The sequence below is a fragment of the Trematomus bernacchii genome, unplaced genomic scaffold (assembly GCF_902827165.1).
Source record: "Trematomus bernacchii unplaced genomic scaffold, fTreBer1.1, whole genome shotgun sequence".
Classification (NCBI taxonomy): domain Eukaryota; kingdom Metazoa; phylum Chordata; class Actinopteri; order Perciformes; family Nototheniidae; genus Trematomus; species Trematomus bernacchii.
The window spans coordinates 5,577,654-5,602,337 of record NW_022987821.1 but is presented as its reverse complement, the minus strand read 5'-3'; the positions used below and the strand labels follow the sequence as shown (position 1 = coordinate 5,602,337).

At 41.6% G+C, this 24,684-nt stretch overlaps 1 protein-coding gene across 4 annotated transcripts in view; it reads right to left on the bottom strand.

Moving 5' to 3' along the window:
• pard3ba (par-3 family cell polarity regulator beta a) overlaps positions 1-22,805 on the bottom strand; it is a 116,128-nt gene extending 93,323 nt beyond the window's left edge. For 3 of the 4 annotated variants that reach the window (XM_034151302.1, XM_034151303.1, XM_034151304.1), the window contains exons 1-3: positions 22,728-22,805; positions 22,366-22,487; positions 16,377-16,478 (exon numbers count right to left, since the gene is read on the bottom strand). In XM_034151302.1, the coding sequence (XP_034007193.1) occupies positions 16,377-16,478; positions 22,366-22,482 (219 nt within the window). In that variant the 5' untranslated portion in view covers positions 22,483-22,487; positions 22,728-22,805. Of the gene's footprint in view, positions 1-6,706; positions 6,770-16,376; positions 16,479-22,365; positions 22,488-22,727 lie in introns of those variants that run through there. The other variant, XM_034151305.1, reaches the window with a different exon arrangement.
• Between the last annotated feature and the right edge of the window lie 1,879 nt (positions 22,806-24,684).

Genomic DNA, 24,684 nt, shown 5'->3' with positions numbered 1-24,684 from the left:
CCATCACTGATTCAGCAAACACACACTTTCTGACAAGCTGTACACTGAATCCTAATCATCCTACACAAGTAAAGAGAAGAACATGAAATGGTTCAATGGTAAAAGTATATAATTTACCAATCTAACACAGCATATATGTGCATGGCTAGAAATCACTAGGGGCAGGGGTGGATTATGAGACAATGGGCCCCTGGGCACAGACATGCAAACAGCCCCATTACGTAAGAACTAGACACACTGACACTTTAGGCCCCTGAGCCGGTTAGGCCTGTATTATAATCTGTGTATAATTTAGGGTTTAAGAGAATAAAATGCTTTGTTTAAATTGTAAATTGAGTTCCTTTAATATTACAAGATTTGCCCCCTGTTGTTTCACAATATCTTGGCGCATGTACTACGAGAGAAGCTGATTCCATTCTCTCACTACAGATTAAATGTGAGCTATCAGCCGCTCACAGCATGAGAGGAAACTTGGGAGAAGCTTTTATTTCAAAAAGGTTTAAGATTCAGTCCTTCACACACAGCTCCAACATGCTCTTTTGGAGGACCCCGCGCCCCAGGATGAAGAAAACAACCGGCTCCTGGTGTGTTTACTGAACACACCTTTTTCCCCTCATCCCTCCTGACCGTGATTAGTATTCTAGGAAACAAATCGCCTTATTTTTCCTGCTGCGTCTGCGGGGGGGGGATATTGATATGGACCTGGAGAGCCTGCATGTCAACCACTGCTGAATAATGTGACCCCTTTGTCTCATTTACATACGACACACACACACACTCACAAACACACACTGATACCTGAGCCAAATACAAATGGCTGGAGCCTTCATATTGTCATGTTACGATCGTCTGTAAATCACAACGCAGCGTGTGTATCCAACGTGACCAGACTAGCTGGGGAAGACTGTGTGTGTAAATGTGTGTGTGTGTATATATGTGTGTGTGGAGCCAAGCGATTATCATGACACACATGAAAGCCATATACAATAACACGCGTGAAGCAGAGAGCGAGATAAACACTGCGTCTGTGTGGACTCTCGCGCACACACACTGCCTAGGGCGCAGGGTTATAAACTGTTGGAATAAATGTGGCCTGAGGGGGACAAATGCAGTCTTATTTTACTCGATTTCATAGAAAGGCAAGCGTACACCCACCCACACATATCCTGTAATACTAGAACAAATTATTATGTTGGTTTATTTATTAACTGATGCTCCTATTCACAACGAAAGTGGTTTTACAATGAAGCCGTGAGAATTGATTTGTGTACTTTTCTACTGTAGCAGACTTTGAGTATATTTAAATTAATTTGCCGTAATAGTTGTTAACCTAATTTCCAAGTATGCATCTCAGAAGCAATCTCGTTACCATGGATGTAAATAATGCAGGATATAAAATAAGGGCTCCACTCTGCCTGATGAATGCTACAGATGTGCCTTCAAAATACTGAAGGGACACGTTCAACAGTATTATGTTCAAGATAAAGTAGTCCCTGGTTGATACTGTAATATTTTTCCAGATGTTGAATTCATTCTTAAGGGGGCCTTTCCCTAACAACTCCAAGACAACTGAGCAACCTGTCTCCCTTGAGGAAGATCGGAGAAGTGGTTAAATCTGGAAAAAGCTTTTTGATGGAATGGATTTTCACAGTGTAGTAATGTTAGTATGAGTAACACCTGGGATAAAAAGGTTGTTATGTGAGGCGAAACACCATCACACAGCAAAATGAACCCACAGCAGGTTACTTCTCAGATGCTTTTCAACAGTATCAAAGTGTTTCATGATGTAAAATCTGTGACTTGATCATAATCTCCTCACTGCCTTAGAGAAACTGTATAAAGCCATTGTTTACATGCCATGTTTGCCCTTATAATGCTAAATTAGCTGTTAGCTAGCCCAACCATACATGTCTAATAACAGAGCTAACAGATGACGATTGTATTGAGTCACATAATAAGATTTTACAAGTTTTATTCATAGAAAATTAGTATTAGTATTGTTCAAATTAATGTTCTTAAGATTTCGTTTTTTACAATTACACATATTAATACAGTTGTTTGTGATGTAACGTTTAGTTTTTTACATTGTTATCCAACTGTATTCAATATATATTAACCCTGCTGCTTTTTTTGTTTGTTTTAACTTGTGGGATTTACCATGTTTTGTCTAAAGTGTAGGTTTTGGTATTGTATAGTCTTGTGACGGTTGTGAATGAAAACATAAAAAATGGTATAGATATTATTACTGATAAGTAAATGTTCTGGTATTGTGACATCCCTACACAGCAGGGAGTTGAGAAATGACCTCATGGTGTGAGTTTCCATACTCCTGAGATGTAACCAAGCCTGACCTTTGACCTCTTCTTTATGAGATCGTAAGAGGAAAAACATATTTCTATACTGTGATCAATAAAACGTACACATTATTATGAACACTTATTACTGAGATTGCTCTCGCACAGGCTGTGAGAGCCAATCAGACGCAGAGCTTACATGCATTATAGTTCTTGAATGTCCAATAAGCAGGAAATGAAATTATCCGCGCTGCTGTAAACAATAAATGGTGTTTACATGTTGCAACTCACAGATGGAACAGTTGAGTGTCTTTAATAATTGATGTACTTGCTAAGAATTAATTAGCCAAATGAAGCATGTCCTGCATGGGATACACTCGGGAGAAAGTAGTACGTTCAGCATGGACACACACACGCATATATATATATTTATATATCCAATCAGGGATGTTCACGCACTGTATAATGCCATTATTTAAAGATACACACGACAAAAAAAACACAAATGGATTTGACAGTAAGTGGAAACAATCTCATACTTTACACAGTAAGAGGATGAACAGTGCCACCTTGCTTTAGTCTAACACAACTGCATGCTGGGAACACTCAAGCCTCAAGTCTTTACATAAGCATCAGCAACACACACACACACACAAAACTCACAAACACACACTTCCTCATTTCATCCGCTGTTACTAATCAACCCATTTTTCTTCTCTTCTCTCATCGCTGTCTAGAACGGCTGTGTGTGCGTGTGCGTGTGCGTGTGTGTGTGTGTGTGTGTGTGTGTAGCAGTCTATTGAGATGCTCTGCTTTTCTGCTGTTGTCATTTATCTTACGACTGCCCCCCCCCCCATCCTCCGTTTTCTCCCTCTCACGTTATTCTTCATTCTTTCTTTGAACGAGAGATGCATAATTCAGAAGGAGTGCGCAGAATCCTGACAGTAGTCTGGTAACCCAATCATCACACACACACACACACACAGGCCCTCATATATACAGTACACACACACAGCTTCTGACTCACCCTTTCTTTATGAAGGTACAGGTCTACAAAGACTATCTCAGACACCTGCTTTTTCAAGCGCTTGAATCTGAATCAGAGAGAATAAACCTCCCACTCTCAGTGTCCGGACAGGAAGTGAAATATGTGTGTACGTTTCAGAACGCACCATACCCAAAAAGATTTAAACTGCAGTTTGCATTCAGCTGATGGAGCTGTGCACAAAAACAAATACTTCCTCCGGATTGCGCGTCCTAAGCTTTGTGCATCTGGTGTTGTTTTTCTTTCTCTGAATTTCAAGCGGCTGAGGTGTGAAGAGACGGCAGAGTCGAGTGTTTCCAGACAGAAAATATCCAATTCAACAAAGAGCAGATAAGATGTGTGGAGAATGGGTTTCTCCATGCTTGTAAAGCGTGATGAATATTGACAGTGCACAGGTACAAGGGGGGTGAACTGTCAATTTTGGCTCTTGATATCCACGGATTATGTGAGAAATGGCAATCAATTTGAAACAAGGCACATATTTCCCCTTTTAAATTCCCAAGCAGTTCATTGTAATTTAAAGTATTGAAGCGGCAGCTGGAGGCATGGTAAAGAGGTTTTGTTATGCCTCTAAACCTCTGGGTTTATAAAACAAAGTTAATGTGTTCATTGAAGTTACCTCAACTTGCCTTTCTCTTTTTTTCAGCGAGGTGCAAAAATAGTTCACATTTTATTAATAGGTTTTCGGTCTCAATCGCAACGCTAACATCTTTTTCAATACGGCATAATGTTTATTTTTTAAATGATGGTCCTTTTTTGAGTAGAAGAGACTAAACAGTAGGTACAAAATGTATAAAATCTATGGTTTGAAGTAGATTTCTCCTTTGATAATGAAGCTACTCAGTATAGCACAAACAACTCTGCGGCCAACAGATATACTAACATGGACTCAAGCATGTAGCAAAAACTAATCCATGTTCGAGGACTCAGAGTACACACACATGGGTGTTTCCAGGGCACCGTATTGGGGCCATCAGAGGAATGCTTGGCTAGGGTAGAAAATTGGTTGTATTACCGGTGAGAGCGGGGATAATCCTGTTTCTATTCCAGTCTGAATCTGTACAACACACTACCAGATGTGGGGTATTACCTCTCAGGAACACACACCTGGCTTTGGGCCTACACAGATACACTGTCTCCCACTAAAGTACTGAAGCACACAAACAGATCCAACTTGTCAGGCCTGTGGTAAGGGACTCCTTCAAAATAATGAATCATATACAGAGACATCACGCCTTGAACCTCTAAATGTTTCCTTCTTTCTGTTTGAAGACATGCCAGTACTTCCAAATAGCAGCTAGTGCTTCCGCATTGAACATAACGTCTCTTTGATGCTCCTGACACTCGGATCCAAACGCTCACCCACCAAAGAAAATTCCTCGGTCTGTTGCTGCAGCGGTGTAAGCATTTGCATTCATGCAAATTTAGCAAATGATGACCCAGATCTAACACTGCTTTCACAAATTAAAAATAGCACAGTCGGAGAAACATGGGCAGAAATATAAAAACGCAGTCCAATATCGAGGAGGAAAACATGATACATAATGGATCAGAAATATCGTTTTATGATGTGGACAAGAACACACTTCCTAATTTTATCACAACTTAGATCAAAATCAGGGTCAGGGGTAATAGGATAAACTGTGAATAACACATATCCCATTGGTGCTGCAAACTGTTAAGTTGTATCCTTGTATGTCCGGATTATTCTCCCATTATACATTTAGTTTGTGTGAGAAAGATACTTTTGAAAGGCCACGTTTTTTGCATTTGTAGCAGCACACAGACTTAAATATGGAAAGTGCACTGCTGAAAGACATCCAACTTCTGGCACGTTTGCATAATGAGGAATCTCATATGCAGTCGTTTTTTTCAGTTACTCTGATGGCAAAAAGGAAGCATGAAATGTGTGGCAAAATATTTGTATCGAAAAGAGCTTTCCACTTAATCTACCAAATATTTGAAAAAAACTGCAAATCCAACCTATTTAAATATGCAGGCCTCTATAATAAAGTCAGTGCAGTGCAACATCCAACAGGTGATTCATCAATTGCATAAAAAAAGGATACAAAATTCAGATTTTCAGAGCATCAAATATTCTTGAAGTATTGGCTTTGGGTTTTTTCAACCTCAAGGATTGTTTACCCTGTCTATGAAGAATTATTGACCATTTGGAAAGTTCTGTTTGAATTCACACTAAATGTATGGGAGGACATCACAGTTTTCCAATGAAAAGAGATTTATATTGTGAGGGAAATACAACCTTAGTCTACAGAACCCACAGATGACCACACACACAAAGATAAAACCTAAGTAAAGGTAAAAAACTATTCTGCAGACCTCACAGACAAATTGTTGAGGCACACTGCCAAAAAGGTAAAGAGGTTCTTTGAGTTATATTTCTCACACACACACACACACACACACACACACACACACACACACACACACACACACACACACACACACACACACACACACACACACACACACACACACCACACACACACACACACACACACACACACACACACACACACACACACACACACCACACACACACACACACACACACACACACACACACACACACACACACACACACACACACACACACACACACACACACACACACACACACACACACACACACACACACACACACACACACACACACACACACACACACACACACACACACACACACACACACACACACACACACACACACACACACCACACACACACAAAAAAGCGAGCCACCAGCTGAGGTATTGCGGTGCCGGCTCTGCGCGGTGAAAGGCCACATTATTATTTATGCACACTCATAAAGGGAGAGGGTAAACTCTTCATAAATCACACATGCCCGAGAGGCCGAGAGCGAGAGAAAGAGAGGGAGATGAGGGAGTGAGGGATATGTGTGACAGGGGCGCTCCAGGCTTCGTATTTCTCAGGCCCGCAACACAAATATCAACCCGGCTCGTTCATCATACCCGCGGCGCAAACACATCAGCGGTGGTTACACTGGTCCCCGTTCTGCATCTGTGGACATGACACATGCACGGGAACTCCCCCGGCTCGCAGAAAGTCATAACCTCCTCTCGCTCATAAGTGTGCATAAACATTCCCATATACACACAAACACGGGGCGAAATCGCACACATGTTCCCGCTCTATTCCCCCCCAAAAGTCAGAGCCGGAGCCAAATAATCAGCTTTCTTTTCCCTGTGGCCGCCGCCAGGCCAGCTGCTCCCTCCAACCTCCCCCTCCTCCCTCCTCCCTCCTCCATCCTTTCCTCCCTCCCGGGATCTAACAGAGAAATAGGAGGAGTGATTAACTCAGAGCTGCGAGGCTTGTGCCCCCTCACCTGTGGCTCTCTCCTCCTCCTCTAGTCTCCATCTGCCCTCCCTCGACATTAGACTTTCATATCGTACGTCACCTCTTTCTCGCCGCCTGTCGCCCTGCTTTTTGCTGTGGACAAGAATTGGAAAAATGGAAAAGAAAAACTGTGTTTTCCATTCTAATTATTCACTCAAATACTCATTTATTTACCAGCTTTCTGTGGTGACCTAAAAGTGTTTTTCATCCAGCTTGCTGATATATACATTACTGACATTCAGTACCGGCCGTTGCCATGGCGATCTGACATCACTCACAGCCTAAAAAGGTGTTTTGGGGGAGGAAGAAAAGCGGATTTTTCCTGCACCCATCAACATATGTGTTCCTTGCAACACGCCGTATTAGATAGTTATTGACTCGACATCAGAGCCCGGAGTGGAGAAGTAGGATTTGTGCTGCGATACATGTCTGCAAGCCGAACAAGAACAAAACACCAGCTGACAGCACCATCCATCAGATTATAGAAAGGTGAGCTACAGGGCTGAAACGTCACACAGGAAACAGACGTGTAAGTGTGAGAGGTGTGAGTATACTGACAGTGAAATCTGATAGAATAATGATGGAGACTCTTCTAATTAACACTCAATGCAAAATAGACTGCATAACTGACAAAAAAATAAATGTAAAAGGACATTTTTTTACAACTTTCTAGCGGTGCATTTAATCCGGACTTTCCAGATTGAAATATATTCATCAGCAAGACTCAAATTTGACTGACTTTAATTGCTTCCAACAGGATCATCATCTGTGATATGAACGCTAATAAAACTGCCACTCCTCCTATCCATACATCCCTCCCCTGTCAGATGGCTAATCATTCAAGTGGCCTATTCAGACACATTATCGTCCAGCGAGCTCCATTCATTAGTCCAATCAGTTCTGTGATGAGGCTGAGAGGCCGAATAACAACAATAGTGAGTGCATGGAAGTGTGCGTGCACCACAGTGGACGCAGATGCGGTTTCAGCTGTGTAATTGCACCCGAAATCATTAAATACTTAACCTAAATGAGTTGTATTCAGTGTTATGAGCATTTATCCACTAGTTGCAGGGAAATTGTACACACACACACTTACTCCCACACACACACACACACACACTTACTCCCCCACACACACACACACCGGAGTGTGACTTTCTGCTGATTTGAGTTATTAGCAGTTGGAGTGAGCGGGGACTCTGCGAGCAGAGGGACAACACACCACACTTTCACACAAAACACACACTTATAAATGCACTGGGGGCAATGTCATATAGGGAAACAGATGGTGTGAGAACGGTCAGGTCAGAGAGTGGATTTGCTGTAAACACGTTGATCCATAATACATTCATTCGCTCGATGTGATTAGCTTCTCTGCACACTGCGCTGCCAAAATCTACTGATAAAGCTAATACTGACAACACATCATAATGCTGCAGACTGTTTATAATTCACATTTCATGTCTAGGTTACTTTAAAGCAGCGTTTCTCAAAGTATGGGCGGCGCAGAGATGTGATAGGTGGGTCGTGAATGGACGCGATGAACGGGAGATTTATTTTTATTTTATTTTTTAAATACATTTTTTGGACCTCAGGCCGGAATCGAACCTGGGTCCTCGTGGGCGGTAGTGGACTACAGCCGGAGACTCGCAACGGCGGTGGACTTTCACAGCGGGCCCACCGGGAAAAGTCCCGAATCTCCCGATGGCCAATCCGAGCCTGCTCGCACACACACAACTGAAACCAAAATAATTTACAGACATATGCAAATATCTCTCATACACACATGTGAAACGCTCACACACACACACACACACACACAACAGCATTGCAGTCGGGAAGAAAAGCAATGTGGAGCGGCACCTCACCACTTCATAAGGAGTTTAACTGTGACACTTTTCGAAATCCCGTTTGTGGATGCCCCCGGACCCCCCTAGAGGAGGTGAGGTCCACCCCCAAATAAAGCAGGTTAAAATAATTAAATTGAATACATTTTATTTTAGTAAACACTGAAAACGGGTCCCACAGACCCAAACAGCACACAAAGGTTAAAGGTAAGAATATAATAATGTTAAAATGTGCTAAATAGTAAAAGTAGCTCACGACTTGTTTTATTTTTTGAAAGTAGCTCTCATCCTAAAAAAGGTTGGAGACCCCTGCTATAGAACGATACATTTGACAATTTGAAGCTTGGCCTACCATTTGATTGGAGCGATGAGGAACAGGTGGGGCTTGAAAAGGCCCACCTGTTCAAATTGGGGAATGACAGAAAAAGTTTGAGAACCGCTGCTTTAAAGAGTCCCTGTTGTGCTTTTTTGGTTTTCCCTTTCCTTCCCTAATCTTTAGGAACATTAAAGCATGGATACACGTCACAGTCAAGGCAGAAAATACAAATACATGTATAAACCTGAAAATTAGCATTATGTGTGTTTTATAACTAATAACATTAGGTATTGTATTTTGTTACTCCCCAAGCTCGTTCATGTGAAATCTTTTGGCGTAAAGGGATCACCATCTAATTTGAAACAGGGACTATGACACAGGTCGCCTCTCCCCATGCGTCATCTTCTCCTGCCGCTCTCATTATTTGCACAAGTTATTAGGAAAGGTGCACCTCTGGCCTCAGGACACACACACACACATGTTCCTCGTGGCAGACCACAGACAGGTCAGGTTACAGTCCGACCGTCTCACTCCATTAGGAGCTAATGGGTGGTGTGATGGTGACACGGAGGGCAGCGTGGAGTCTGTGATCAACACCAGGAGGACGAGATCCGAGGCGGCGATGACCTCCTGTAAACCCTGGAAGTCACACACCTAAGAAAACAGCCTTATCCCCAGCAGAATCCCCTGCTTTTGCTTCAGCGAACTGACAAATGACTTTGGAGAGGCGCCATCATTCAAAGTCGAAAGGTATGGCAATGGATCATCTAAGAGGAATTTAAATTCCAAAGTGCAGCTTTATGAGAAACTTTAATGAAAAGCAGACGGCGAGGATTCCTTCTCCTTAAGCCTCCTTACCATGAGTCGTAATTACAATCAAACGGTGTTCGATGTGAGAGACGGGTGTTGTTAATTGAATATAATCAGATGAAGAGCTGTTGTGGCGCTCAGATGGGGGGGGGGTTAAATCAAGGTCGAGGCTGTTGAGATATGATGAAATCAGCTCAAGTGACCGAATCCCGCCGGGCGAGCCGCTGCGGTCGCATCTGATCTGATGTGCCGGCGACAGAGATAATCTAACTTTATTCAATATACTGGAGAATATGTTAATGCATCACTGACATTCAACAGAATATATCAAAACACAAGGTGAGGACGAAGCAACAGGAACTCGCTTCACTTCCGTTTAATTCAATAGCGCTGTAATACATCTCGTTTTTAAGAAGGTTATACTATTTATGAGCAATATACACAACAAACTTCATGTTAAAGTCATAAACAAGTCATCGTGTCAGAGACTTTTTGTTCTCACAACCTTCAGCAAAACAGACCCATGGGACTGGAACACACTTTTAATATAAATTATTTGTCAATATGAGACATAGGTCTTGCAAACACTATTTAGAAATATGATTTCCCGTAATGAGAAGACAGGGGGAAAAAAACATTTTCCATTATGCAGTTTAGTTTCAGACAATCAAATGCACGTTGCTCCGCATGTCTGCAGCCCCGAGGCTTTCAGCAGGGATGGCAACCTCAAGAAATAAATGTTCTTTTAAAAATAAGAGGCAGGACTAAAATCAATTAAGCAGACAACAGAAGGAACATAATGACTTGTTCCAGGTGAACTACAGCTGATTTATTCTGTACTGCTGGCATGTTCAGAACCCATGTAAGATTATAATTCATATTCAGACAGAGACACAGGTAAAGACGTGTGGGTCATGATAGGGACGTGAAGAGGGTATGGATTATGACCAGGGCGGGATATTTGGATATCTGAAAGAAATTGGTAAATGGCTTTTAAACCAAAATACATCTATTTGTCTGCTAAGTGCTCCCAGGGATAAGATGCTTTTACAGTTGTTATTGTGCACTATCGAGGATATTAGCAACTTCAAATTTCATGCACTGACTTAGTCACTCAACATTCCCATTTTATACGTCTTGAAAATTCCCTCTAAATATAGGTTTCTTTTCTTTTAATTCACATTTGACGGTTTCTTCCCCTTCTCTGATATGCTTAAAAGCACTTTGAATAGCCATTGTGCATGAAATGAGCGATTGAAATAAACTTGCCGTGACATTTTCTAATCAGCGCACTTGAACCCGGTGCTCCCGCTCATCACCGGCCATTCACGGGTTATGAGAACATTCAGATGCCAATCAAACGGTCCTCGCCGCGGCGGTGAGCGAGGGGAACGGAGGTGAGGGAGCGAGATGTCACCGAGCGCCAAAGGCTAATCAGCACGTCGGCGCCTCGCAATCACCAGCCATTCACTAAACTTTTTCTGCAGCGCGTTCACACGTTTTAAGTAATGCCTTATTGCCGCCTGTCAGAGGGTCTGACATCTGACATGTAATAAATGACTTCAGGCAAATCCACGTCGCTTACAACAGCGAGTCTCTGGAGCTGCTGGGAATAAAAACTACTGCAGCTTTATTTCACTGGACTTCCCAAGGCCAGATTTGGTGTTTTTGAAAGACTTACAGTTATGTTAGGATACATTGTTCCCTACCAATATGCATGGTGTTACTTTGTGTAAAGAAAAAAGCCATTGTATAAGTGAAAAACTTAAGATATCAAAGACTACATACAGAAGTTTGAAAAGTGTTTCATTACTAGTGCCAATTTCACATGCCTTAGTTTGAGTAATATCAACTAAATAGGGTAGAAATAGGGTCATTATTCAAAGAGGTGTCATTTCCTCTTCAAAGGATGTGAAAGATGGTCAGGAGCGCAAACCTACTTTAAATATCATAACATCTTTCCATGAGACGGATTCATCTTTCTTTTTCGGCTCTGCGTACTCCACTCTGACATGTAAGCACGCACGAGAGATGGATGATGGGAGATGTCTTCGCAATCAAGCGTTGACATTTCAAAGCCAGATCAGCATCCTGGAGTAAAATGTTGTCCGTATATCCCAAATATCAAATCAAATCAAATCAAGTTTTATTTATATAGCACATTTTTAAAACGATTTTTGGTCGAGCCAAAGTGCTGTACATATAATAATTACCTTACAGTAAGGACACTTTACAGCACCCTCTGTCCTTATATAAATATAGATATCTGTAGCACATACTAATGCAAATACTCCATCATACATCTGATTGTACATATTAAGTTAATTATTGTAAAGAAGAGAATGGCTTTTTCCTTTAAAAACTGATTATTTTTAAATTAATATCTATTCTTGAGTCCTGACATCTTTTGTAATTAAGAACCATTTTAATCATATTCATTTATTGGCACTTTTTTTAATGTTTATCAAGACACAATATTGTTTGTTACTGGGACAAATACAGACAGAAGGGAGAGTTTCTCGATCATCATGCTCACATTGTTTTGCAGGCTGCTGGGCGTTAAATGTACATTCATAGCGAATCGCCACTAATCAAAACTATTTCATAAGAAAGAAAAATGATTATAACAAAGTAGCTGTTCCAGCTGCCAGAGACTGCACGGGATATTCACGTAGGCTCAGTGATTAAAAAGGGGCTAATTAAAGAGAGCTGGAGGAAATCATTCCAGTTATTCTATCCATTACATTTCCCATGAAATTAGATTTCTCGTTTGGCTGCATGGGATGGAAGGTTGACTTTTTCTAAGTGTTATTTTCCCCCCTTTGGAAAACAAGGTCCGTGTGTGTGTGTGTGCGTGTGTGTGTGTGGAATCAGGAGTGACAGTCCACTTATGAGGAGATGTTATGCCCCCCGACTTTAATTCCCAGTCTGGAAAAGACCGGCGTGACGAGAGAGGACTCTCACACGTGTTAAATATTCAAATTTCAGCTGCATGAGGGTGAAAGGAGAGGCATGATGGGAGATGGCCTTCTTATCAAACACCATCTAAGTGGAGTTTCAGTGCAAAAACTCTCCAAAGAGCACAGCAGCCATGTATAAGGTACATATAAGGGAGGGCTCGGCATTTGAAAGCTGGTTTTAAGTTGATGTTAATGGCATGCTTGCATGAGACAGCCCACCTGACAGCTCCTGTGTGCGCTGGAGAGATTTGGGAGTAATGGCCACGGCTAATGCAGGATCCCAAAGGACTGTGAATGGGAGAGAGTGACAGCTCCGGTCGCGGTAAATGGGCCGATGTGAAAAGGTAAAGCACTACATCTGTTAATAACTCCTTTTGAAAAGCGGGAGAGCGAAAGAGACGGGGGGGCGAGGGCGAGACAAGAGAAGAATAGGTAAAAACAACAGATGGAAATGTGGGATTTTAGCAGAAATAATACCTGAGAAATCTACATAATTCGTCGAACTCATGCAAAAATCCTGTATATTTAATATCACCAAGGACATATCGCTCACACTACTATTACATACAAAAAGGCATGGGACATGAAATAATGAAAATAATTGGGATTGATGTTATTATCTCATTATTATGAAAATATTATTAAAAAGTCTTAAAAATGGCACTCAATCTAATGCAATCTGAATCTCACTGGACTCGTTTAACCCTATGTTTTGTCAAGAAACAAATATTTAAATTGCATCATAGATACATACAGAAGAGGATAAGAGCCAGTTTTTTTTCTTTCTCAGAATTCTGATTTTCACAGATATCCCAAAAATGGAAGTTCCCTACGATCATCTTAATGTGAGTGTTTTCATTCATCGCTGATCCTTTATTCCCTATCCCTACATTCTAGTCCATGATGGCGGTGTGTGGGAAAACACAGAGATGTACTGACGGAGGATACAGTAGGTTAACTCGTCTCGAGACTACAGCGATTTGACCGAAACAGCGTGACAAAAAGGGGATGAGATCTATTAGCTGTCTGCCCACTTCTCCTCACCATTAAAGTAGTGGGGTTTCTGACAGGTCAATGACTCCAACTGCCTTCTGAGAGCTGCAGGCCACACACACACACACACACACACACACTAACATGTATCTCTAACACACCCTGAGTAAAGGGTCAAAGTAGAGGAGAGTATAATTGACTGAAGCGTGCCCTGCTCTCTTTATACTGTGTGTGTGTTGTGTGCATGTGGTCACACCTTAGCCAACACCCCATGGCCTTCTTCACATTCATCAGATTGACATTAATATTCATGAGGAGGCTGGTGGCCGGTGTCTCGAGACGGGGTGCTAATGAACGCAGTGTGTGTGTGCACGTTGGTGTGTGTGTGTGTGTGAGTGTGTAGATGCAGGGGGCAGAACTGTAATCAAATCAGAGCCGCCCCTCCATCTCTGCCCTCATCAACCACCAGTGGCGCTCCTTCCGTTGAAGCTAACATGCTACGCTACACGTCTGCCTGTGGTTTCGAGGACAGAGGTGCGTGCGTGTGTGTGTGTGTGTGTGTGTGTGTGTGTGTGTGTGTGTGTGTGTGTGTGTGTGTGTGTGTGTGTGTGTGTGTGTGTGTGTGTGTGTGTGTGTGTGTGTGTGTGTGTGTGTGTGTGTGTGTGTGTGTGTGTGTGTGTGTGTGTGTGTGTGTGTGTGTGTGTGTGTGTGTGTGTGTGTGTGTTGAATAACGGTCGTGGGCTGGCCACTAGGCGTACAAATAGCTCACCATTATCTCTCATTAGCATCCGCGGCTAACACAGGGCCCATGCTGTGCGGTGGAGGGCCCTCACAATGGGACCACTCCTGTATGATTGATGGTGGAACAGCGTCGGCCACAATAACAGAACAAAAAAGGGAAAAAAACACACTGCAGATAGAATCGGTGCTGCGGGGGAAATAAAAACGTAGACAAACAAAGGGAAGTTGGACTAATCATGAATGCCAGGCACAGCTCATTAATCTCCGAGAGCCCGACACTGGAGATAAATCGGGGATCACGTGCGCTCGTCCTATTCCGTCTGCTATCTTTTCATCAGCGTAGGAAAAACAAAAGGATAAAATGAGATGAAAGCGGGCGGGGAGGGCGTTTGGAGAATTGGGTGAAGAAGCGGAGTGAGTAAAGAAACAAAAAAGGTAAATGAGACTGCTTGGTTAAAGAAGAAAAAAAACACCGCTACGGAATTTGATCAAATGCCGGAGCGGGATTTGATGTGTGACACTTCATCATCACTGCTGAGAGAAAGCAGGCCTGGGTCGGGGAGAAATGAGTCATTAAAATCCCCTCCTATGCACAAATAGGACGCAGATCTCATGATTATATTTCCATCATCCCAGAAAATAGAGCTTCTGTTCTGTGTGATTGCAAAAAAAACGGTTTTTTTCTCCACCGTTGAAGATTTTACACATCTATTATTTAGTCATGTCCCCTTTTTTCAGAAAGAGTCTTACATGCACACTCATAAACACACACAACACATACTATTGTTCATGCGGCTTAAAACACCAATTGTTATTGCGTGCTACAGAGGCGGCTGAATATTCCATTTCCATTTCATTTGGCCTGCTTGCTGACTAAGTGTTGATAATTCATCATTCGCCTGGGCCCGGGGCTTATGAATATGGATTTTGGGCAGTTTATTAGCACATCTTATGAATGCATTATGGGAAATTAGCAAGAGGAATGAAATTTGCTCTTTATAGAAATTGGGCCACAGTCTCTCTCTGTGTGTGCGTGTGTGTGTGTGATGAACTTCAACTCCCAACCTAGTTTTGTAAAGAAACATCAGTGCTTTTTCGCAGAACTTCCCCTTCTCTTGATTTGTTTTCAATCTGAAATGGTGTTCTTTCAAGTGTCTCGGTAAAAAATGAACATGACAGCTAAATCACACAGCGCCGTCACCACTCACACTCTTGCTTTCTGAAGAGCCAGAGGGAAGCAGTGGAGAAAACACAAGTTCATTTTCTTACCAGGCATGCCGTGCACGCAAAGCAAGCTGCAATCAAACCCAATCTTTTTTTTTTTCCAGTTACCAAAAGCTACTTTGTTCCATTTGGTGTTTAGCTGAGTCCAAACAGCCAGTGACAAGCTAAACAAGGTTTGGATTTGCTAAAAACGTGTTTATTGGACATCCTGTCATGCTGCCAGGCTGGAGTCAAAATAATTTCGCGAGCAGACTCAGGCTAAGAATGACAGATTCTGTGCTGTAATTTAGCGTGCCTCATAGCAGGTAAGAGCAATCAAGAAACAGCTTGCCATCCGCATCGCAGCGCACGTTGTTATGCTAAGCTGTCCAACCATGAGAAGCTGCTGTCTGTCAGATGTCAACACGTCTGAGAGAGCGTAGATGAACCGGATACAAAAGTCAACTTTGCAGTGTTTGGACACAATGATGCTAACATTATGGCAACACAATTTAGAAAATAAATATCATTTTGACTGAGATTGCAATTGCAATAACATTCACAAGATTGGAAGGGATTTGAAATGTTCTAATCACAAGTCTCATGATTAAAAAATATAGTACATTATTATGGTTTGAGTTTTAAGAGGATCTGTACTAAACAAATATGTTTTGGTGAGTCTGTGAAAAACATTTCTAGGCGGGGATATCTCAACTGCTTCACAATACTTCATTCATAATACAAGTATAGTGCTTCCTGCTAGCACATGCAACATGGAGTCCTCCTCACCTTGTCTCTGTCGTCCACCAGATCCATCAGCAGGTCGTCCATGTCCAGGATTCCTCCCTCCATGTACTCCAGGTGGTGCGTCCTCACTTCGCTCTCCCCATGCTGCACACAAGCGTAGCAAGGATTAGAAATTCACCGTTAGGCTCGACAAAAAAACAGAACATGTTGAATTGCCAACATAATGGATTTAATTATGAAATTAACTACAAGAATCAATGATATGAGTTGGAGTCCAAATGTGGCAAAAAAACATTCATACAGACCACAAATAACAAAAGGACATTAATATATTTTATATTATATTTTCTAGAGATACACTATAGACATATATCCTTCTAGTATTGATATGAATACATTTACTTTATTTGTATTTAATTATATTTTTACTCATGTGCAATGCCTTGGCAACATGCTGTATGTTATCTACTCTAAAAAGGTATATATTATTGCTATATCACAGTAACTAAGTACATTTACTTCACGTAAACAATACTAAGAAATGTCTGATCCATGTGATTCACACCTATGTTGTTAAAGTTTGTTTTCAACACAGCGCACAGTAAAAATAACTTGGTCGATGTGATTCCATGTTTACAACAATTGTGACACCATGCTGACAGTCAGTCAACGTAATAACCACACATAGGTCCAGGTTCCCCTGTTTGCTTGGCAGGTAGAGCAACAGATGACCTACATTACACTGCACATGCACAACACGGCGTTTACAGGAGTGTGAGAGGGAGGAGTGGGAGGAGAGGAACGTTTCCAGTTCTGCTGCTCCGTGGGGAGCGGTGGTGGGCACATTCCTGGCCAGTTTCACTGTCACCGTGCAGACAGAGGTCAGTGAACACACCCCACAGAACAGGAAGTACCCCGGCCTCACTCTCCACACATTGTCAGAGGACTTTTGACTGAGCTGCAATCTGAAATCTGTGTGCAAAACCGACAGAGAAGTACATGAACAATAGCATCTTCCCCTTTCTTGCTGGAGTCCATTGTTTCAATTGCTATGCAGATCTCCAAGAGATATTACACTTTAGCGTGGTCAAATATGAAACTGAATGATATTCCAACCTCCTGGATCGGCCGCACAATTTCTATTAAAGCTATTTCTAGATTAAGAAAATAAATCTTTGACAATGTGTGCAGGAGAGAATGGCCCATTAGGATCTGCCAATACCAATAAGCAATCTGTCCGGAGCAACACAAGACTGCATTAGCAGCTAACAGCTATAGAGGGTGTAAGCCTCGGAGGAGAGGAATGAGTTTGGCTGAGACCCAGAGAGAAGCGCCTGCTGTATCACTGAGAAGAGACGCTGTCAATGGGCTCCATCTTGCTTCGCTGCTTCCCAATGTGAATTATGGGGCACACGAAATAAAAAAAGGGTGTTTGCCTTTCACAATGGGCCATTCTCTAAAAACAAATGGTTTGGAGAGTCTGGGATTTCAATCACAGGAATAAAAGCCAGAGCCTCCCTTTCTTTCAGAAGAGGTCATGATGCCAGCGCCAGAGCTGGGAGAGAAACTACAAACAGCAGATTTCACACAATGCTACAGAAAGGTTGATTTGAAGATTACTACAAAGATCTGGAGCCAAGGGCATCCTCTCCCTGGAAAAACTGTCAAGGGGAAATTAGTAAGGGCCTGACGAAGAAGGATTATAAAAAGAGACACAGCTCCATGATGGCTTTCTTCAGATACAAGTTAGCTACAGTAAATTAGCTCATAGCGCAATTTCTGAAAACATGATGTGGATAATACCATGTGATCACAGGCTTCACACGAGGTGTTAATACACATTCCAGTTATACTGTAGATCTCAGAGGGAACATTTGATAGGTAGACATGTCAACAAAAACGGGGAATCTCAGGTAAGGAAGGCAGAAAATAATAGTCTCAATGGCTTTTTTTTATCGCTTTGATTCTCCCTAAAAAGAGGCTGTTTTATAAGTTTTACTTATTTTACATTTTCCAAGCAAGGAGTCACCTGAAGCGTCTTGAAATGCAGATTCAGAAAGCAGGCAGATAGGTAGCTAACACAACCTTTGAAAATAAAACAATAAGCTTCAAACTGATCTGACTTGAACAGACAAACCCGAGTTAAAAGATGCTATTATTAGATTCAGGATTGTGACACCACTGAAAAGAACTCAATTCAAAACTGTGATCTTTTGACTTAAGGGCGGATGGAGACGTTGAAACCGGTGGAGCACACATGTAGCTACACCTGGTAACAAAGTATTTACACGTCGCCAGAAAAACTGGTCCGACCTGAACGACTGCCTGCATTCCTCTTTCTCACTGTCACTGTAACAGTATGTGAGAGTGTGTGAAAGCGCGGTAATTGGCTCTTTTGTGGCAGCACTGACACAAACACACACACCTTAATGAAATAAGAGGTATTTTCATATATTTCGTATTAAAACAAAAACAATGCTGAAGTGTTAATTAGCATCACCTCTGGCATACACACTCTCTTTCTACCTGCTGATGAAAAGCGATGAATGTATGAAGTCATCTATATATAACGTCCCTCATTGTGTCTTCCCATGACATCAAAAACAAAAAGGGGTCCGTCCGTCAACTCTGAGGAGAATTACCGTGACAGTTAGAGGAGTAAATTACACCATTAAGCCCCCCCACCATTCAAAGACATATCTCTTCTTCTTCCCCCTCTCTGGTGAACAAACATGACACCACTCGAGAACAGTGGAGCGATTAGTGGAGCTAAATGCAGAGGGTCTGTGGTGCTGGTGTTTCACACTTTGATCCTTAGAAGAATGTGTAATTAAAACAGCTGCAGGAGGACGGAGGGGATTCAGCCGCGACGAAGATGTAATGTCTTTAATAAACGTGTAATAGTTGGTCTGAGTGAAAGGAAAGAAAGACATCGACCGTACTCACGTTCTACTCATCATCAAGTGCCAACAATAACTTCACATAAATTGTATATAGCAATTGATTTAAGGACCAATCGGATGTACAGTATGATATCTTATTAAATAAAATGGCTATTTTACTGTTAATAAACCATGTATTAGAACAGCTGCTTGAGTCATTTCTTAAAAAGAACATTTAAAGAAATCTGATGCCAGCTTCTTAAATGTGAATATGTTCTGGTTTCTTCACTCCTTTATCATGTCAAAATGAATATAGTTGATGAATAGACAAATCAAGACACTCAGGGATGTAATCTAAGGCTTTTAAAAACACTGGTCCCAATTTCTTCACACATTTCTGACTGTTTATTGACAATAAGGTAATCGATTAATCTGGGAAATAGTATGTTAAGATACTTCTTTCAAATGCTGAATGTTCTACTGTTTTGTTAACGAGCTGTCCGCATGGATGGCATTAACTCAAAATGTTTGTCCTCTGTAAAGGAGAACTGCACACAATAACATCTGCTTTTCACTGCCATGATGTCTGCCAAGTTTAAAGTCACAGACCAGCAGGAATCTGTCCAGCTGCCCTTTAGCTAAAGCAGTGAACGCCGTCTGGCCTGAGGATGCTGCTATGTCGCCATGCAGATTTCGGAATTTTCCTTCAGGGTATACAGTTGACACAATATCATTTAACAGCCAAGTCTAAAACAGAATGAAACAACATCAGGACGAGAAACAGCACGTTCGAACAGTTACAATTGCTTTTTACTAGACGAGTTCTGAGTTGCATGCACACCGGACCACTCCTCGCACTCACACAAACACAGAAAGTGCTGTCAAATAGTATAATGTGCTTTCAGGTGTCAGCACAGAGTTGGTATAGGGGCTTAATCTGCACTGAACCTGCACAGAGTGACCATGAGACAGAGACAGATACAGTAGCTGCTGTTTCCCCTGAGAATGCACAACTCTCACAGTGCATGCTGGTCCCCCAGGCTACAAACCTGTCCTAATAAAGGGGTCCAGTCAGCTGTTGTTCCGCTTCTCCACTCCTGCAACTGTTCACCATTAACTTTAGAGGAAGATGGCTGAAATGATGTGTCAGAATATATCCACAACAACTTGGAAGTGTATCATTTATCAAGCAGAAAGGCATTCACATTTGCTGGATTCTGTGTCACAAATGGGAACATTTTCAGTTTACAATATTTGTAAATCAAATATCTTTTGGGTTTTGTATTACGTCTGACTGAAGTTTGTTATATTCTGGCAATTTATAAACTAAACATCTAATGGGAAACAGATGAACTATATTGAGCAATTATATGGATTACAGGTAATAGTTTAAAATCAAACTATAACTTAGCACCTCTGTTGCAAATCTTTACACAACTTCCACAATCAGCAGTGAACAAATAATTAAACTATTTTTGACATCTTTCATTACCATCATTATATCATGTACGCTCATATTTTACAAATCCCTCTGTATAACGAGCCATAGCCTAATTTGCTGTATGCAGAGGCTTTGATTTTTTAACAATAGCATGTGAACATGTAGTCACATAGCTGAGATCAAATTCAAAAACCTGCTAATTACGAAGGTGTTCATTCCAGCACTGAAATGTACGATCCTGTTCCCTATGCACACGGTTATAAACCAACACTCACAAACACACATTCCCGGTGATTACACCCAGGTTTTTGACACTGTCCCTGCTGTCAGCGGTGAGCAGAGAGTGGAGAAATATGTGGCTAATGTGGGCGCTAAGTGGATTCTGCTGGCAGGTCGAATCTATTTGGTTCTTTCTGGCAGCTCCACAGCTGGACTGTCCTCATGATCCTCTATTAAGAGAAGGCAAACTGCTGAGTCAGGGGCTCCTAATTAACATGCTCCGTGAAAAGCAATCAAGGGCCCCGGTGCATTTTAATCAGGCTCCCACATTTGGCCTACTTCGGCTTGTGCATCGCAGCGTGTCTGGCTGAGGATCAACGAGTGGGCATGGCTGTCAGTGAAGCAGAGACGTGACAGCTCAGGGGACAGCGAGCACCATGAGCTCCTCCATGTGTGTGTGGTTTTCTAGGTGTGTGAGGAGGCAATCCATCCAGCCATACAGCCACCCAATCGGGCCTTCCATTCCTTGGCGGAGAGGGAGGGGACGTGGGCGGGCTGAGATGGGGACCAGCCAACCGATAAGACCCGGACCTGTCACCAATCCTAATTCCCAATCACTCACAGGACAAAGCCTCCTGTCCGCAGCGCACATCCTCAACTGGGCCCACATTGAGGACATCAAACAGTAAACTTCCACCTGCCCGCCGAGATACTGGGGCTTAAACAGCGAGCTATTGTACAGGTGGACAGCACATCCTCACAGAGACACATCAGCACCCTATCACGCTGGGACAGCATGCACATACAAGGCGGCTGATTAATAAAAGGTCAGTTCGGCAGGATGATTAATGTTGTAGTGATTGCAGCATCAGGGAGCTGGAGGTGCACATCTTTGTGTATGTGTGGGACATTCAAAACAACGCAAAACAAAAGTCTTATTACACCAGCAGTTATTAACATTAGGTGATCAGTGCATTATCCTACATTTCCCAGAACACCTTTCAACTCCCATCAGAACAGGTATATGAACCCAGTGCATCCATGTGTGTTACGCTTGGTTGCATTCATGCTTTTTTCTACCAGATGTGACAATTGACTGCAGCTGCATTGCATTCTGGTCAATTGAGGCATCTTCTGTTATAGTTTTCTAATGTGTGGTTGTTTAAAACATGCAAAATGATACTTATATAAACTCATATTAAATGATAAGTTTATAACTTATGATGACAAGTTTAAGTTTAGGACCAAAGTAAGTAATTATCTCAATCTTAAAGCAAAGAATATTGGGTGCTAATTTAAGCTAGTAGCTAGCGCCAATATTATTAAAATAACCACACTGATCACGTGACACACACCTGAGCAGGGTTATGGGAGCTAATGTTAGCTAAGAAAGAGTGTATTGAAAGTGTATTTTATGTCGGAACAAAAGCAACATGGAGTGAAGAGAAAGCCGTGAGGACATGTTAAGTGAGTGTAAAGGTGTGTTTACCTGCTCCAAAACCCTGCGGTATCTCCTCGTTGCTTGCTCGGTTAAATCCCGCACGTTCCACCCAGCTTTACAGGGAACCACCACCGAGGTGTCCCCAAAAGTTACCGTCACCTTCATAATGCCTGCAAATGTGTTTTAGAAAATATATTAAGAAATTAATCCAAGTTTCGGTAGTCTCTCAAGCTGCTCCTTGCTCGAGGAAAGTGACACCTGTCAGTAGAAACTGGAGCAACAGGTGTCTCGGGTCAGGATGATATCCCGGTGTCTCGAGTCCGCCTTTATCCGAGCTAAACGTGTTTAAAGTCTAAGTTTACATCTTATTTTACTCCTTGTATTTGGGATAAAACTCGAGTGTGACTTACTGTCATGTTGAGCCGTGCGCTGCGAGCAAAACAAACTGAGCGAGGAACCCGGAAGAAATCACAGCCACTAGAAATCCAGGAAACTACATTCCCCAGTGACACTCCACCACCCTTGTAATTAAAGCAACTGAACTTTTCTCTTGAAGATAATACCGTTATTGTATTATAGTTCAGTTTTATCATACATTAAAACAACTCTATATATTTAATGTAGTTTTAATACAAAATAATGTATGACAACTATCATCCAAAAACACATTTTGAATTAAATGAAACTAAATTACATGTTTTACTTATGTAATAATACATGAAATCAGTACAAAAAATGATGTGTTAAGGAATTACAAGTATTGTGGAATGCCATATTAAAATCACTGACTTTAAACTAATTTAAAAAAGGGCATTTTACATGATTAACTTATAATACTTTCCTTGATGCCATATTTTCATCTACATAATCCTGTAAAATAAGTAAGTGCATTGAACAAATCAATGACTGGATGTGTCAGAACTTTCTCCAATTAAACAAAGATAAAACTGAGGTAATGGTTTTTGGAGCCAAGGCAGAACGTATAAAAGTTAGCGCTGAGCTTCAGTCTGCAATGTTCAAAACAACAGATAAAGCCAGAAATCTAGGTGTAGTCATGGACTCTGACCTGAGTTTCAACAGTCACATTAAAACAGTTACTAAATCAGCCTACTATTACCTAAAGAACATATCTAGGATTAAAAGACTAATGTCACAGCAGGATTTGGAAAAACTTGTCCATGCTTTTATCTTCAGTAGACTGGACTAATGTAATGGTGTCTTTACAGGCCTCACTAAAAAATCTATTAGAAAGCTGCAGCTAATTCAGAACGCCGCTGCTCGAGTCCTCACTAACACTAAGAAAGTGGATCACATCACTTCTGTTCTGAAGTCCTTACACTGGCTTCCTGTGTGTCAAAGAATAGATTTCAAAATATTGTTGCTGGTTTATAAAGCTTTGAATGGTTTAGGCCCAAAATACATGTCTGACCTACTGCTAAATTATGAACCATCCAGAACCCTCAGGTCTTCAGGGACTGGTCAGCTTTCTGTCCCCAGAGTCAGAACTAAACATGGTAAAGCAGCATTCAGTTATTATGCTCCAAATATCTGGAACAAACTCCCAGAAACCTGCAGGTCCGCTGCAACTCTTACTACTTTTAAATCCAGGCTGAAGACTTTTCTTTTTGCCGCTGCTTTTAATTGAACTATTCATATCTTAAACTGCACTGTAACTTTTATCCATGTATTTTTTCTTTTAATGTTTATTTTATTATCTTTTATTTTTAATGACTGATTTTAAATGCCATTTTCTTAATGTCTTCCATTTTTGTAAAGCACTTTGAATTGCCTTGTGTTGAAAGGTGCTGTATAAATAAACTTGCCTTGCCTTGCCTTGCCTAAAATCATATTATTTAAAAAAAAAAAAAAAAAACGTTGGAGTACATCTGTCCACATGTGCTTGCAGAGGTTTATATTATCCCAAATCTTTTTCTACTCTAATGCCCCTGTGCTCACTGACACCTCTGCTAACACATCACACACACTAATTACCTTACCATTATTGTCTGTCATTTTATGTCATTAGGTGTTTTGTGAAATTGCCTGTATGGATATTAATGGCCACTGACACGCTCCCTTGCCTTATTCTCGCACATTGTTTGGTTTTTGCTCTCGGGAATTTCCTCCCCATCAAACTAGAAAGCCACCGCGGCAGATGGATTCATAATTGGGACAGGCAATTATTTCCACTGCGACTGTAATTCACCCGAAATGTACGGAACGTGACAGTGACAGCCTCTTTAGACCCCTGTTTCATCTCACTCCTCTCACAAACAAGGTGAGTGTGTGAGAGAGCAAGGTATGAGGATAGAAAGCAAACAGAGAAGATGATCCATAATTAGCAAATCCTCCAGCGACTTTGTCCAT